Here is a 17,645-nt window from a genome sequence, read left to right as displayed (position 1 = left end):
ATGGCATAAGTACTAAGGAGCTAGGGTGTGCAGCCTGTGCTGCTAAACTGATCTGATCTGATGTCAGGGACGAACTATGTGCTGCCACATCTAAGAAAGTCCCAATTCCAACTTCTAGGTCAAGTCACAGAGCATCCTATTCACTGAATTTTTTTTTTTTTTTTTGGCCATGCCGCACAGCTTGCAGGATCTTAGTTCCTGGATGAGGGATCAAACCCAGGCCCTCGGCTGTGAAAGTGCCGAGTCCTAACCACTGGACTGCCAGGGAATTCCCTCAGTGAAACTTATTTTTGAGTTATATTAAATATATATAAAGTAATTTAATCATACAATTTTAATTTCACTTTGGTTCAAAACGCTCATTTTTTATTTACATTAGTTTTATTTTTTTTACAATTCAGTTTTTTGGGGTTTTTTGTTTTTTTTTTTAGTATATTCATGAGGTTATAAAACATCACCACTATCTAATTTTTAGGAATTTTCATCACCCCAAAAACAGACCTTGTCACCATTAGCAGTCACTCCCCATCTATCCCTCCCCCTCAGTTCCTGGCACCCAATGACTCTGCCTTCTGTCTCTTGGACAGAAACGATGGATTTGCCTATTCTGAACATCTTATATAAATGGAACCGTATAATATGTGGTTTTCTGTGACTGGTTTCTTTCATTTAACATAAATGTTTTCAAGGTTCATCCATGTTGTATCACGTGTCAGTACTCCATCCTTTTTTATTGCTGAGTAATATTCTATTTTATAGATATACCACATTTAATTTATCCATTCACCAACTGATGGACACTCAGGTTGTTTCCAGTTTTTGGCTATTAGGAATAATGCTGCTATAAACATTTGTGTACAAGTTTTATGTGTGAATATATTTCTTCAATTCTCTTGGGCATATACCTAGGAGTGCAGTTGCCAGGTTTAACTTTTTGAAAAACTGCCTAATTGTTTTCCAGAATGGCTGCACTATTTTACATTCCCATCAGCAGTGTAGGAGGGTTCCAATTTCTCCATATCCTCATCAAAACTTTTATTGTCTATCCTTTTGATTATGGCCACCCTTGTCGGGGTTCACATTTTTTTGCATGATATATGAAGAAAAATAATTCTTTGTAGACTGTTTTCCTAATCTACAAGAAAAATCAATTTCCAATGCAATAAACTGAACTTCAGATTCAGGGAAAGGATTAATAGCTGATATCAGAGTCTCAGAGAGATCTGACACCCAAACCCTTAAGGAACACTAGTCTGGATGCCACTCATTGCCTTTGGGCTCTGACACCCTGCAGGTGAGAAAGGAGCTGGAACCTCATCGTGGACCAATGCATTTCCACCTCTGTCTTGGGGGTGCGAGACATAACACAGCTGGAAAAAACAGGGTGTCCTTGTTTCCAAAAAGCTGAAGGAACTTCATTCTCTCTTGACTAGCTACAGCCATACTCAGAAGGAGACATCACTGGGGTGATGTGACATACAGGCGGCAGCCTGCACCTATGTGGGTGGCCTAAGAACATCAGCCACCTTCCCCCAACCTTGAGCCTTACTTCCCCGTGATGTATCAGGACTCTAGAGATATTCTGAGTATATCAGGACCAGACATGAACCACCGGTCCTGCTTACCATCCCCTTACCTCTCTGAGGTTTCAAGGGACAGGCTGGCTTTCTCCTCCCTGTGGTCACTGCCACTGCCTGACCGGTGCAGGCTCCGGCGAGAGTGCTTACGCCGAGGTTGCTCCCGCTCTGGTGTGTCATCCTGCTCCACGGTCTCACTTTCCACATAAGGGTAGGCCACCAAGTTGATGTAACCATCACTGTCCCCCTCAAAGCAGACTGATACCACTCCTGTTGGAGAAAAAAAAGCAGCCAGTCAACAAATGTCTACAGAGATTGGGTCCCTTCAGTTCAGACTGCTGGCACTTGCTGTCCCTCAGCCCACTGAATCACCTGCCCTGAATCAACTGTAGGAACAATGACTAGCAGACATCTTTCCAAAACATAGCTAACCACTAATCCCCCATTCTAAGTCCACTATTTACCTTTGATTTTGGATAAATCTATATATATTTCCCATTCTCTTGTCTAACCCTCTCACCTTTTTTCCTTTTTAATAAATTTATTTATTTATTTATTTTTGGCTGCGTTGGGGCCTCATTGCTGCGCACGGGCTTTCTCTAGTTGTGGCAAGCGGGGGCTACTCTTCATTGGGGTGCGTGGGGGTTCTCATCACTGTGGCTTCTCTTGTTGAGAAGCACAGGCTCTAGGTGCTTGGGCTCAGTAGTTGTACATGTGGGCTCAGTAGTCATGGCTCACGGGCTCTAGAGCACGGGCTCAGTAGTTGTGGCGCACGGGCTAAGTTGCTCTGCGGCATGCGGGATCTTCCCGGACCAGGGCTCGAACCCGTGCCCCCTGCATTGGCAGGCGGATTCGTAACCACTGAGCCACCAGGGAAGCCCACCCTCTCACTTTCAACTATTGCCTTCTGTACCATTCAAAAGAACTGTATTCTCTAGGTGACATCTACACTTGACATAGTTTAACCCTGTACTTATTTAACTGCTCTATGATGCTGTCATTTCCTATGTCCTCCTCTAGATCTGGTTTCCTTCTGCCTGACAATGTCACATAGAGAGACATCAAGACTTCTCAAAGACAGTCCCCAAAATATGTCTTCTGCCGACACTGAACATCAGGCTATTCTAAGCTCAACAGGCAGAACTTCTGCCTCACCAAACCACCAGCATTCCTAAGTTGAAACACCTATTTTCCGTGCTGTACTCATGCAAAACAGTTTGTTGTGTTCATTTTTATCAAACAGGTTTTCATAATTTCTTCTGGATCATTACCAAACTAGTTGAAACAAAATACCTAGAAATCAAGGAGTTTTTTGTTATTTGTTCTTAAAAAGGTCTAGGCTGCCCTTCATCTAACTTCCATATCCAACCCTCTGTCAGCTACACTCCTCGTTTTACACTCTTGGTGGGCAATATCAGCATTATGTGAGAATCAGTGAGAAGCATTTAGGGATATGTCAGTATGCCAGACCAAGAATATCCTTCTCTTTGGCCCATTTCCTTCTCCAGGAGGGCATTGCCCCAATCCTTGATCTCTTTTAGGAAAAAAAATCCTTAAGACATTAAGGTGAAATAGATTCTTTTTTCTTACCTTCTCATTACATTGCTTAAATGTACACCTCACTTTAGTGAGCTTCACAACTGTGTCCTGGCTTCCTTACATAGATGACTGCCTCTCCTACAGGTTCTTGCCTTTGTAACTTCTTCTCTTTGTCTTTTCCAGAGCTTCAGTTATGTTCAAGTTTGAATGCCCTCTGGTCTACAATATTCTTTGTTTCCTGGGCTCCCCCTCGTACTCTCATCTAGAGTGTCCGCCAAGCCTGCCACACAGCTCCCATGCTGGGCCCCTCCTTGCTGCAGGTAACCAGAATGAGAATTGTTCCTTCTATGTCCTCTCCTTTTCCCCTCTTTCTTGGTTTCCTCCTTATTTGAGTGGAATACATCTTCAAGTAACTTCCTAAGAAAGAGTGTTCAGGAGGTCAATTTTCTGAGTCCTTTGTAGGACTTTATTCTACTCCAACACTTGACTAATAGTTTGGCTGAAGACAGAATTCTACGTTGTCTGAAAATAAAGACAGTTTTACTTCTTCCTTTCCAATCTGGATGTCTTTTATTATTTCATTTTCTTGCCTAACTGCGCTGGCCAGAACCTCCAAGTTATATGTCAACTAGAAATGGAGAGCATGGACATTCTTGTCTCGTTCCTGATCTTAGGGGTTAAAGCAATTGTCTCATCACTGAGTAGGAAGCTAGCTGTAGGTTTTCATAGATGCCTTCTATCAGGTTTGAGAAACTTTCTTTCCATACCCACTTTGCTAAGAGTTTTGTTACTCTTGTTGTTTTATCAAGAATGGATGTTGATACAGATGGCCAACAGGTACATGAAAAGATGCTCAACATGGCTAATTATTAGAGAAATGCAAATCAAAACTACAACGAGGTACCACCTCACACCAGTCAGAATGGCCATCATTAAAAAATGTACAAATAACAAATGCTGGACAGGGTGTGGAGAAAAGGGAACCCTCCTACATTGTTGCTGGTAATGTAAATTGGTGCAGCCACTATGGAGAACAGTATGGAGGTTCTTCAAAAAACTAGAGTTGCCAGATGATTCAGCAATCCCACTCCTGGGCATATATCTGGACAAAACTGTAATTCAAAAAGATGCATGCACCCCTATGTTCACAGCAGCACTATTCACAATAGCCAAGACATGGAAACAACCTAAATGTCCATCAACGGATGAATGGATAAAGATGTGGTACATATAGACAACGGACTATTACTCAGCCATAAAAAAGAATGAAATAATGCCATTTGCAGTAATACTGATGGACCTAGAGACTGTTATACTAAGTGACGTAAGTCAGAAAGACAAATACCATATGATATCACTTACATGTGGAATCTAAAATATGACACGAACTTTCCTACAATATGAAACAGAAACAGACTCACACACATAGAGAACAGACTTGTGGGGGTGGGGGGGGGAGGGATGGATTGGGAGTTCGGGATTAGCAGATGCAAACTATTATATATAGAATGATTAAATAACAAGGTCCTACTGTATAGCACAGGGAACTATATTCAATATCCTGTGATAAATCATAATGGAAAAGAATATGAAAAAGAATGTACATATATGTATAACTGAATCACTTTGCTGTACAGCAGAAATTAACATAGCATTGTAAATAAACTATACTTCAGTAAAATACATTTAAAAAAAGAATGTATGTTGGATACTGTCAAGTACTTTTTCTGCATTTACTGAGATAATCATATGATTTTTCTTTTTTTAGTTTATTGATATGGTCAATTACATTAACTTTTGAATGTTAAACCTACCCTGCATTACTCCTATGGTAAACCCTACTTGGTCACGACATACTGTCCTTTTAATATATTCTTGGATTCAATTTGCTAAAATCTTGTTCAAATTTTTTAAATTTAGGTTCATCTAGGACATTAATTTTCTTGCAATGGCCTTATAGAATGAGTAGAGATGTATTCCTGCTTCAACTTTTTGGAAGAGTTTGTGTAGTATTTCTTAAATATTTGATAGAATTCACCAGTGAAGTTGTGTGGGCCTGGAGTTTTCTTTGCTAGAATGCTTTAAATTCCAATTTCAATTTGTTTACTACATAGGGCTATTCAGATTATTCATTTCTTCTTGAGTGAGTTTTCATAATTTGTGTGTTGCAATAAATTGTCTATTTCATCTAAGTTGTAGAATTTACTGGCATAAAGTTGTTCATAATATTTTTATTTTTTTAAATATTGGTAGAAACTGTAGTGATGACACATTTGTCTTTTTTTTAAGATTTCTTTTTTGATGTGGACCATTTTTAAAGTCTTTATTGAATTTGTTACAATATTGCTTCTACATGAAGCATGTGGGATCTTAGGTCTCCAACCAGGGATCGAACCCACATCCCCTGCATTGGAAGGTGAAGTCTTCATCACTGGACTGCCAGGGAAGTCCCACATCTGTCATTTCTGATATTGGAAATTTATGTCTTTTCTTTTTCCTAATCAGTCTGGCTAGAGATTTATCCTAGCCTTTGGTCTTCAGTTTTCATTGATTTTCTTGATTTTTGCTCATTTTCCTACTGAATTGTCTTTTTTCCTATTGACTTTGAATTGCATACACACACACACACATTCTAGAAACAAATCCTCGGTCAGTTTTACGTGATGTAAATAGCTCTTAATTTTCTTTAGAAGTGTATTTTGATAAAACTTTTTAATTTTATATACTCAAATGTATCATTCCCTCCTTTAAAATTTCTTTTTGTCTTGCAGGGCCATCTAAAGCTATAATGGAAACCTTTAATTCTCTGCAGGCACATACCACTGAGCACCTTGACACAGAGCATCATAACTGATGAAGGGAGAAATGGTTATGCTATGGGTAGAACAGGAAGAAGAGCCTTCCAAGAGTGGGTAAGATCTGGTAATTAAATGAGCCACGCAACCTACCACTAGTTTAAAAAATATATATTTTTTTATCCTGATTTTTTTTTTAACCTCATTACTCACACCTAGAAAGAATTCAGGTAGGAAAATGAAAATCAATGGTCCTTTACTTCATTTGATATAAGCCCTAATTTTCTTGGCATTTCTAAGATTGGCTTAAACACAGAGAATTACATTTGGGTAGAGGTTTTTGGGGGATTTTTAATACACTTTACTTTTTTAAATTGTGGTCAAAACATATTTAACATAAATTTGTCATTTTAACCATTTTTAAATGTAAAATTCAGTGGCATTAAGTACGTTCACAATGTTGTATAACCACTTTCGTTATCTATTTCCAGAACTTTGATATCACCTCAAACGAAATCTCTGTACCCATTAAATAACTCCCCATTTCCCTCTCACCTGAACCCCTGGTACCCTCTAATCTACTTTCTGTCTCTACAAATTTGCCTACTGTAGATATTTCGTACAAGTGGAATCATGTAATGTTTGTTCTTTGGGGTCTGGCTTATTTCACTTAGCATAATGTTTTCAAGGTTCATCCACCTTGTAGCATGTGTCAGAACTTCATTTGTTTTTATGGCTGAATACTATTCCAGTGTAAATATATGCCACATTTTGTTTATCCGTTCGTCTGTTCAACCCAATCAAACACTTGGGTTGTTTCCACCTTTTGGCTATTGTAAATAATGCTTCTGTGAGTATTACAAGTATCTGTTTGAGTCTCTATTTCCAATTCTTTTGAGTATATACCTAGGAGTGGAACTGCTGAATCATATGGTAGTTCTGTGTTTAACTTTTTGAGGAATTGTCAAACTGTTTTTCCATAGTGGCTGTACCATTTGACATTCCTACCAGCAATGTTCCTATTTCTCCATATCTTTGCCACTCTTTCTTTCTTCCTTCCTGTCTTCCTTCCTTTCTTTTCCTTCTTTCTTTTAATGTATTTTTATTTATTCAAATTAATTTTTATTGGAATATAGTTGCTTTACAATGTTGTGTTAGTTTTCTCTCTTTTTAATAGCCATCCACTGGTTGTGAGTAGTCTCTATTGTGGTTTAGATTTTCATTTCCCTAATGACTAATGATGCTGATTACCTTTTCATGGACTTATTGGCCATTTGTGTATCTATTCTGGAAAAATGTTTATTCAATTCCTTTGACCATTTATGAATAGGGTTGTTTCTTAACTTTTTTTTTAACATCTTTATTGGAGTATAATTGCTTTTGTTTCTTAACTCTTAACTGGCAAAAAGAGGTAGACTAGTTCTTAAAACTAGTTGTTGTTTTTTACCTCAGGGCTTTTGTTTATGAGTGGAAGCTTGGAATGTTCTTTCCATTGTCCTTTGCCCACAGCTGCTCCTCATCCTTCAGTCCTTTAAGTCTCCCCAGACACTCCTTCCCTGATCATTCTATATCAAGTGCTCTGTTTTGGAAGCTTTATTATTTTCAATTACAGAACCTGACTTATTTTATTCAAAGTACTTATCACAATCTATAACTGTTTTGTCTATAATTTGTTTATTCTTTATTTCTCACACTAGCGTGTAAGCTCTATAAAGGTATGGGCCTTTTTTGTCTTTTACGCTAATGAGCACAGGGCCTGGCATCTAGTAGATGCTCAGTAAGTACCGGTAACTGAAAAATGAATGAGGCAAAGTTTTGAATAACTATATAGAAGCCTAGAACATCATATTTAGTACTATTAAGAAGTAACACTTGAGGGGCTTCCCTGGTAGTGCAGTGTTTGAGAGTCCGCCTGCCGATGCAGGGAACACGGGTTCGTGCCCCGGTCTGGGACAATCCCACATGCTGTGGAGTGGCTGGGCCCGTGAGCCATGGCCGCTGAGCCTGCGCGTCTGGAGCCTGTGCTCCGCAACGGGAGAGGCCACAACAGTGAGAGGCCCGCATACCGCAAAAAAAGGAAAAAAAAAAAGAAGTAACACTTGGGATTTCCCTGGTGGAGCAGTGGTTAGGAGTCCAATGCAGGGGACATGGGTTTGATCCCTGGTCCGGGAAGATCCCACATGCCGCAGAGCAACTAAGCCCGTGCACCACAGCTGCTGAGCCTGAGCTCTAGAGTCCGCGAGCCACAACTACAGAGCCCATGTGCCACAACTACTGAAGCCTGCGTGCCTAGAGCTCATGCTCCGCAACAAGAGAGGCCACCACAATGAGAAACCTATGCACTGCAACGAAGAGTAGCCCCTGCTGGCTGCAACTAGAGAAGGCCCACACGCAGCAACGAAGACCCAACAAACTGAAATGGAATGGAATGGAATGGAATGGAATGGAATGGAATGGAATGGAATGGAATGGAATGAAATGAAATAAAATAAAATATTTTTTTAAAAAAGAAGTAACACTTGATAACTACCGCTGGTCATACTAAATAAATGAAAATCCCTCTTCAAACCTACTGCCATAATATAGAATATTACTGGCATTTTTCCTTAGCTGAGTTTTAAAAATACCTGTACTTCTGGCAATAAAGAAATAGATGTGTAATTGTGGGTTAGTATTAATACATGTATTTTCTAAACCTGTGTATTCAAAGGGGCTAAATGCAAAGATATTCCAGTAGCAATCAGAACATCTAGCACCAAGGTCTTGTTTTTTCTAAATACCATTCCTAAAAGGAAGAAGAGCTTGTTGCAGAAGTATTTGGTTCCTGAATCGGGACAGGAAAAATACAAGACAAGCCTGGAAGATCTTTCAGTAACTGTAAGTAAAGCAATAGTCAAAAATGATGGGGGGAGCTTCCCTGCTGGCGCAGTGGTTAAGAACCTGCCTGCCAATGCAGGGGACATGGGTTCGAGCCCTGGTCCGGGAAGATCCCACATGCCGCAGAGCAACTAAGCCCATGTGCTACAACTACTGAGCCTGTACTCTAGAGCCCACGAACCATAACTGCTGAGCCCACATGCCACACTACTGAAGCCTGCGCACCTAGAGCCCATGCTCCACAACAAGAGAAGCCACCGCAATGAGAAGCCCGCACACCGCAATGAAGAGTAGCCCCCACTCGCCACAACTAGAGAAAGCCCGTGCACAGCAATGAAGACTCAATGCAGCCAAAAATAAATAAATAAATTTATAAGTGGAAAAACAGCCAAAATTTGAATAAAATGTACGGATTAGTTAATAGTATTATACCAATGTTCCTTTCCTGGCTTTGGTAATTATAAATTATACTACGGTTATGTATTTTTTAATGATGCTTTTGCTTATTGATACTAGACAACCAGCCTAAGTAAAGACTCTGATTTTAGTATAAGTCCCTTTACTAATAATCGGCATGAAACAGCATCATACTTAAAATCTAAACCCTTTAAAATCAGGTACTGAAGTTCACTTAAGGAGCTTAAGGGCAGTGTTAAAAAGGGCCAGGTTTTCACAGGCCCTCATCCACTTCTGCACATTGGCTGGCACCATCACACTGCAGCCTCCTGTCTGCTGGAGAACAGACCACAGCACAATTTCTGCCACAGTGAGTACATTCCCAAGAAGCCAGGAGCTCTTCCCAAAAGCTGAATTCATGGAGCAGAACACAGTGGCTTCCCTCTTCTAGCTGAAAAATAGCTCTATCTACCCAGCTATCTATAAGGGTTAAACTTACAGCATTATGCTTCTGGCCAAACAGAAAACAGAAAATGTGCATGTTCCCTTCTTTTTCAACGGGATACATCATTTGGATACCGAACTTCATCTGAGTCTTTTTTTTTTTTTTTTTTTTTTAAATCCAGGCCTGGGCTACATGTTCTGCGTGTTATCTAACACAACAGTTCTTTTTTTTTTTTTTTTTTTAGATGTTGGGGGTAGGAGTTTATTAATTAATTAATTTATTTTTGCTGTATTGGGTCTTTGCCTCTGTGCAAGGGCTTTCTCCAGTTGTGGCAAGTGGGGGCCACTCTTCATCACGGTGCCTGGGCCTCTCACCATCGTGGCCTCTCTTGTTGCGGAGCACAGGCTCCAGATGCGCAGGCTCAGTAGTTGTGGCTCACGGGCCCAGTTGTTCCGTGGCATGTGGGATCTTCCCAGACCAGGGCTCGAACCCGTGTCCCCTGCATTAGCAGGCAGATTCTCAACCACTGCACCACCAGGGAAGCCCCCATCTGAGTCTTTAGCACATTCTTCCAAATTAAGAGTAAAACCCAGCACTTAAGAAGGTTTTCTGGCGTGCTCTTGACTGCTGAATGTGTGTGAACAGTAGAGAGGACTCTAGTGGTCACAGAGCAGCCAGTGCAACACAAGCATAGAGAGAGGAAGGGAGGGGAGGCTGGGTTTGTGTTGATCTAGATGTCTTTCAGTGCCCTGTAGTCTCTTCCAAACACTGAATTTAAGCCCAATGCATTGGTAGCTAAAGCAGTGGGTTCATCAACTTGGATTATGTTGCTAATATCCAAATTCACATCTGGCATCTGAGTCATCTTGGAGAGACCATTGACTGCAGCTTTCAATTCATACAGATACTTTAGAATATCACCTTGGTGGAAAAAATAAAGTATCTTGGCGGAACTCAAGAGGTTGAAGACTCTTCCTGCATCTAGCACGGGGCTGATGGTCCTGCCATGCACACTGGGGAGCCAGTACGTGCATCTACACAGAGAGGTGAGCCATACAGTGACAGGACTTTACTTGGTACATCGGCATCATGGGACCATTAGAGGAGCTCTTATTATTTTTGCAACTTTTCTGTGATTTTAAATTTATTTCAAAATAAAAAGTAAATGACTTCCCTGGCAGTCTTGTGGTTAAGATTCCATGCTTCCACTGCAGGTGGCACGGGTTTGATCCCTGGTCAGGGAACCAAGATCCCACATGCCACGTGGTGCAGCCAAAAACAAAACAAAAAAAGGTAAAAACCCTATGGTATCAGTCTTTGAAATACATGAATTGGACCCATCATATCTTCCATTTTCTCTGAATAAACTGGACTTCATTTGACTTAAAAAGAAGAGATCAATTTTAGTTTAATTGTATTTTTGAGAAAGTGTATTTATTCTTCCCTAGTGAAAATGCAGCCTGAGGGAAAAAAAAAATCAGGTAGATACTAGGGATTTGCTATGGCTTTTAAAGACTTCTGGTTCCCCAGTCTGAGAGAAGGTTGGGGGAAAAACTGAACCAATATATGACTGACAATCCTTCCCTGGGTGGCACCTTGAAATTCTAACTTGTCCCAATTCTGGTGGTTGTGATTTAGAAAACATTTCTTTGGAGCCAGGGGCTCAACTCCATTTTAAGGGGTATTTTTTCCCTGAGCATCAGAAGAACTCCATGAGTTAACAGGGCTTGTACTTCTCTTTCTGGTTTTGGCATATTTATAGCAGAATATTTGGCCATGGATGTGTTGAATGTGGATGAGTAGGTGGCTAAAGCGACATTTATAAAGCATTTATAACTGTTGTTTCTTAGCCACTTAGGGACAGCAGTGTGTGTGATTCTGGCTTCTCTCTCGTTTTGCAGCCTTAGAATATTTATTCCTCCAAATTCAATATTATTCTGATTCTGTTTTGAAAATAATAACAAACCATATAATTCAAAACTGCACAAAGGACTTGAACAGATATTTCTCCAGAGAAGATACACAAATGGCCAATGGCACATCAACATCATTCATTAATCATTAAGAAAATGCATATCAGGGCCTCCCTGGTGGCGCAGTGGTTGAGAGTCCGCCTGCCGATGCAGGGGATACGGGTTCGTGCCCCGGTCCGGGAGGATCCCATGTGCCGCGGAGCGGCTGGGCCCGTGAGCCGTGGCCACTGAGCCTGCGCGTCCGGAGCCTGTGCTCCGCGGCGGGAGAGGCCACAGCAGTGAGAGGCCCGCATACCGCAAAAAAAAAAAAAAAAAAAAAAAGAAAATGCATATCAAAATAAAACAATGAGACACCACTTCACACCTACTAGGGTGGCTATAATTTTTTTTTTAATGGAAAATAAGGGTTTGTAAGGATGTGGAGAAATAGGAACACTGTTGGGAAGAATGTCAAATGGTACAGCCACTATGGAAAACAGTTCAATAGTTCCTCAAAAAAGTTAAACACAGAATTACCATATGATTCAGCAATTCCACTCCTATATACTCAAAAGAATTGGAAACAGAGACTCAGATAAATACTCACAGAAGCATTATTCACAATAGCCAAAAGGTGGAAACAACCCAAGTGTCCATCAACAGATGAACGGATAAACAAAATGTGGCATATATTTACACTGGAATAGTATTCAGCCATAAAAACAAATGAAGTTCTGACACATGCTACAAGGTGGATGAACCTTGAAAACATTATCCTAAGTGAAATAAGCCAGACCCAAAGGAGAAACGTTATATGATTCCACTTGTATGAAATATCTACAATAAGCAAATTTGTAGAGACAGAAAGTAGATTAGAGGGTACCAGGGGTTCAGGTGAGAGGGAAATGGGGAGTTATTTAATGGGTATAGAGATTTTGAGATGATGTAAAAGTTCTGGAAATAGATAATAGTAATGGTATATAGCACTGTGAATGTATTTAATGCCGCTAAATTATACACTTAAAAATGGTAAATTTTGCTGTACAGCAGAAATGAACAAACATTGTAAATCAATTATACTTCAATTAAAAAAAAGACAAGGTGCATCCACTTTAAAAAAAAAAGTTAAATTTTATGTTATGTGGACTTTCCTGATGGTGCAGTGGTTAAGAATCCACCTGTCGGGGCTTCCCTGGTGGTGCAGTGATTGAGAGTCCGCCTGCCGATGCAGGGGACACGGGTTCGTGCCCCAGTCCGGGAAGATCCCACATGCCGCGGAGCGGCTGGGCCAGTGAGCCATGGCCGCTGAGCCTGCTTGTCCGGAGACTGTGCTCCACAACGGGAGAGGCCACAACAGTGAAAGGCCCGCGTACCGCAAAAAAAAAAAAAAAGAATCCACCTGCCAGTGCAGGGGACATGGGTTCAAGCCCTGGTCCGGGACGATTCCACATGCTGCGGAGCAACTAAGCCCGTGCGCCACACCTACTGAGCCTGCAATCTAGAGTCTGCGCACTACAACTACTGAAGCCTGTGCACCTACAGTCCGTGCTCCGCAACAAGAGAAGCCACCACAATGCGAAGCCTGCGCAACGCAACAAAGAGTAGCCGCCGCTCACTGCAACTAGAGGAAACCCGCGCACAGCAACGCAGACCCAATGCAGCCAAAAATAAATAAATAATTTAAAAAATGTTTATGTTATGTATATTTCACCACAATTAAAGATTTAAGGAAACAAAAGTCAATACCAATATGGATTGGTTTTTCTAAATCGAGGATCCCCCAAGTAAAGGGTGGTATAAACATGACTGAATTCATACTGCTTTGGAAAAGTTAAAAAAACAGAACACAGGGGCTTCCCTGGTAGTGGTAGTGGTTTAGAATCCGCTTGGCCAACATGGGGGACACAGGTTCGAGCCCTGGTCCCGGAGGATCCCACATGCCACGGAGCAACTAAGCCCGTGCGCCACAACTACTGAGCCTGCGCTCTAGAACCCTTGAGCCACAACTACTGAGCCTGCGCTCTTTAGCCCGTGAGCCACAACTACTGAAGCCCGCACGCCACAACTACTGAAGCCCATGCACCTAGAGCCCGTACTCAGCAACAAGAGAAGCCACCACAATGAGAAGCCCACGCACTGCAACGAAGAGTAGCCCCTGCTCGCCGCAACTAGAGAAAGCCTGCGCACAGCAACAAAGACCCAATGCAACCAAAAATAAATAAATTAAAACAAACAAACAAACAAAAAAACCCAGAACACAGGGAATTCCCTGGCAGTCCAGTGGTTAGAACTCGGTGCTTTTACTTCAGTGGCCTGGGTTCAATTCCCCGTCAGGGAACTAAGATCCCGCAAGCCATGTGGCACAGCCAAAACAAAACAAAAAACAGAACACAAAAAACTTAACTTACACATGAGGGACAATCATAAAAATATATAAACATAGCGACAAAAATCAGATTTGAAAATCAAGTACCTTAAATTCTGGTATATATTCACGGGGTTCTAGTCTATAAAGTTAATTTACATTTTAAAACAGATTATTTTTCCTTTAAAAGTTAGGACCCTCCAGGCCCCAGTCCTTCTGTAGATTTCTTACCATCAATTTATCCCCCAGCACATACATACACAAGCTCCACAGAGCCTCCTCGACAGCTGTCTCATCGCCTTAGCCTGGAAAGCATCCAAATCTTCCTCCTCTGGGACCAGATAAGTGCTGCCCCTTCTCTCCTAGACCATTCCAGCAAACAGGGAAACCTCCTTGACAACAGCGTGCTCTTCACCAATGGGACTTAATGCTGTGAATTCTTCTCAGGTTTACCTATCAATGAATTCAATTTTCAAAATCTAAAGACCTTGCTGATGCTTTCAGCTTCAAATTTTGCTTAACAAAGTGACTCTGCTGCTTTGAGACAACAGAGACCTACAATCACACCACATGGCCATCAGAACAAGGAAAACTGAGCTGAGGGCCTATAAGCTGCTGCCATCTCCAAACTGGCCAGTGACTGACCTTTGTACTCAGGGGTGAACTCCTTCATTTCGGGAGGGAGGGACTCGTAGAAGCGCTGCTCCCGGGAGATGAGGGGCTTGCACACAGTGTGGTCGTCGTAGCGCATCATGCTGCTGTGTCCGCCCACCTGGTGGATGAAGGGCTCTAGGAGGACTCCCCGGTCTCCGGCCCGACTTGCGTTCTTGCCATACTGCCCCACTTCCATGGTTTGACAAACACACATTGCGTTGGGGGCCAGTTGCACACTGAAAGCAGAGGATGCAGCACATGAGCCACGAAAGGAGAGCTAGGTAGAAGGTCCTGGCGAGCTGAAAACCAACGGTCAGAGTCTGTTCAGTTTATTCTTCTCTCCTAACAGAGGGAAGAGAGGAAAAGAGGGAATCAAAACACCAGGCAAGCTACAGTTTCCCTGGAGTTCACAGAATATCCACTCCTGAGGAAAAACAGGGATTCTGTCTTGTTCCCTGCTATGTGTTCCCCAGTATGTACAACACTGCCTGATGCATGAGAGGTAGCTGAGTCAATTTCTGTTGAATGATGTAATTTTGGTCTCCTCCATCCATCTGTCTTTTTATGCACAGAAGCCCTTATTCTCTTCCTTTCCTAGTTCTCAGATCCCTTCTAAGTTCTCTAAAGGATTTGATTTTAGAGCTACAGTATGTTATAGCCATCAGGAAGCCAACTATCCCTGTTTACTTCACATTCAGTTAAGAGCTCAAGAAAAAAACAGAAAGCAACACCAACTCACTCTATTTGGATTTCTCACAATACTCAGTACTGGTAAGGGTCTCTCCCTGACTCAAAGGAAGGGTTTTTGCCTGAGAAATCAGGTCACTCTAGATTCCCAACTTTTCTGCTGAAGGTGCCAAGGACCAGACAGGGAAAGCCATTCCTTCCTGAGTTGCAGAAGCATAAAAAGGTTTTGTTTTGGGACTTCCTGGTGGTCCAGTGGGTAAGACTCCATGCTCCCAATGCAGGGGGCCTGGGTTTGATTCCTGGCGGGGGAACTAGATCCCACATGCATGCTGCAACTAAGAGTTCACATGCCGGAACTAAGAAGACCATGTGCCGCAACTAAGATGTCTGCATGCCGCAACTAAGAGCCCTCATGCCACAACTAAAAGATCCTGCATGCCACAACGAAAAAACATGCTGCAACGAAGATCCCACATGCCACAAATAAGACCTGGCACAGCCAAAATAAATAAATAAATATTTTTAAAAAATGTTTTGCTTTTCTGAAAGGAATTCAGGCTTCATATTTCTTCTACTTTAAATCTATGGCCATCAATTTATGACCATGTCTAGCACTACATAGCTTCCCTTTCTGTTTGACTCTAGGGACAAAGAAAAGCTCTTTGTACTTAAATAACCTCCTTTTAATGTCAGTCTTCTCTCAAGAACGTTAATATAGTGGGCAACTTAATACTGAATATATTTTAAAAACTAGGAATGTAGTAGGTAGCGGGGGTCGGGGAGGGAAGGATTGGGAGTTTGGGATTAGCAGAGGCAAACTATTATATATAGAACAGATAAACAAGGTCTTACTGTACAGCACAGGGCACTATATTCAATATCCTGTGATAAACCATAATGGAAAAGAATATGAAAAAGAACATATATATATGTATAACTGAGTCACTTGGCTGTACAGAAAAAATTAACACAACATTGTAAATAAACTATACTTCAATAAAATTTTTTAAAAAATTAAAAAGGAATGTAGTAGGCAAGACAACATCTGAAAGATCAAGACTAAAAAGAAAAAGAAAATATAGAGCAGAAATATGGTTTTATATGCGAGCTAATAAACTATTTTTTTTTCTGAACCTCATAATTATGGGCAAAATGAGCTATACAAGAACACTGTTGCAAAACTGCAACATTTTCTTAATCCAAAGCTGCCCAGGAAACTATGTTCTATTTCACCACTATCAACAAAAATAAATTATTCTCCATTCCCACTCAGATCAGCACCACTTTAAAGCTATTCATTTTTTAGTCCTCCTTCAGGATAGGATAAGGCAACTCCCTGCCCCAGGGAGTTTTTTGAGACTCCATTCTCTTGAAACAAGAGTTCGATGAACACCTCTGCGACTCCTACGGCACCCTGTGCCAACTCTAAGGCAGCAATAAATCACTGTACTGTCATCTATTTTGTCATCTGTCACCACCACCACCAAACCATTCTCTCTTAACTCCATCTAGGATCCAAGGCAGTTCCTGGCACACAGTAGTACTCAAAATGAGGTTTGTTAGAATGAATTAAAATAATTCCAGGAAAAGGACCACAGTGAGTAAAAGCACAACAATATGAAAATAAAATATGAAAGCACAGTGGCAGTGCTTAGGGCAGAAAGTGGGGGCAGGAAGCAATTGCGGAAGGCTTATCCCAGGGTTCCTAGAGGTGCCCACTGTGGCAGTGGACTCTAGTTAGCAATGTCGATCGGCTCCTGCCCCGGCTCCTCTTCACCCTGGGATTGCCTCTGACCACAGATGGGATACCAAAAAGGTGCCAGACTTTCTAGCCTGGGTCAGTGCGTATCTGGTTTAGGAGAGAGGTCAACAGTGCCAAGTGCCCCAGAAGAGTTGGACATTAGGGCCATTCCCTGGACTCTGAGAGATCCGTGGCATCCTCTGCAGCCCCCACAGGACTGAAAGGAAGAAGTTCAATCTCCAGTCAGATGTAGACTTTTGATATTTTGTTTCCCGTTGATGTCTACATAAAGTCATGGTACTATTTTTGTGTTTGAAATATTTTCTTAGAAGTAAACATGTAAAATATACCACATTTCTATAGCTCTGATTTGGCATTTCTTTTTAAATAAACTGGGAACCTGAAAAAGTGGAAGTGCCCAGAACTCTCTCAACCTCTGTGAAGAACTCTCTCAACCCCTGGCCTACAAGGTGTGGAGCCTTGTATGTCACTTGAAGTAAGAAACTTCAAGTTTCCTCATGAAGACATGCCCACTGCCAACCCTGTGGGATATGCCGACGTAGGTGAAGGGCTTGGGCTTGACTCACCTACTGCCCAGCCTTGAAAGTTCTGGAAAT

At 41.5% G+C, this 17,645-nt stretch overlaps 1 protein-coding gene and 1 pseudogene across 10 annotated transcripts in view; both read right to left on the bottom strand.

The window, feature by feature from the left end:
• The window catches only part of IP6K1 (inositol hexakisphosphate kinase 1), a 75,899-nt gene that overhangs the window by 6,643 nt on the left and 51,611 nt on the right, over window positions 1–17,645 (bottom strand). For 4 of the 9 annotated variants that reach the window (XM_081245107.1, XM_081245109.1, XM_081245108.1 and 1 more), the window contains 2 exons: window positions 14,592–14,942; window positions 1,637–1,847 (listed from right to left, as the gene is read on the bottom strand). In XM_081245107.1, coding sequence (XP_081101233.1) covers window positions 1,637–1,847; window positions 14,592–14,814 — 434 coding nt within the window. In that variant the 5' untranslated portion in view covers window positions 14,815–14,942. The remainder of the gene's footprint in view (window positions 1–1,636; window positions 1,848–14,591; window positions 14,943–17,645) is intronic. The other 5 variants (XM_081245114.1, XM_081245115.1, XM_081245112.1 and 2 more) reach the window with 2 other exon arrangements.
• On the bottom strand, window positions 9,385–11,608 carry LOC308623126 (aminoacyl tRNA synthase complex-interacting multifunctional protein 2-like; annotated as a pseudogene). Its single transcript has 2 exons — window positions 10,180–11,608; window positions 9,385–9,773 (listed from the first exon to the last, which is right to left on the bottom strand). The product of its transcript is annotated as an aminoacyl tRNA synthase complex-interacting multifunctional protein 2-like (transcript).

Source organism: Mesoplodon bidens (assembly GCF_964165515.1).
Source record: "Mesoplodon bidens genome assembly, chromosome: 10".
Classification (NCBI taxonomy): Eukaryota; Metazoa; Chordata; class Mammalia; order Artiodactyla; family Ziphiidae; genus Mesoplodon; species Mesoplodon bidens.
This window is presented reverse-complemented; position numbering and strand designations above follow the sequence as displayed.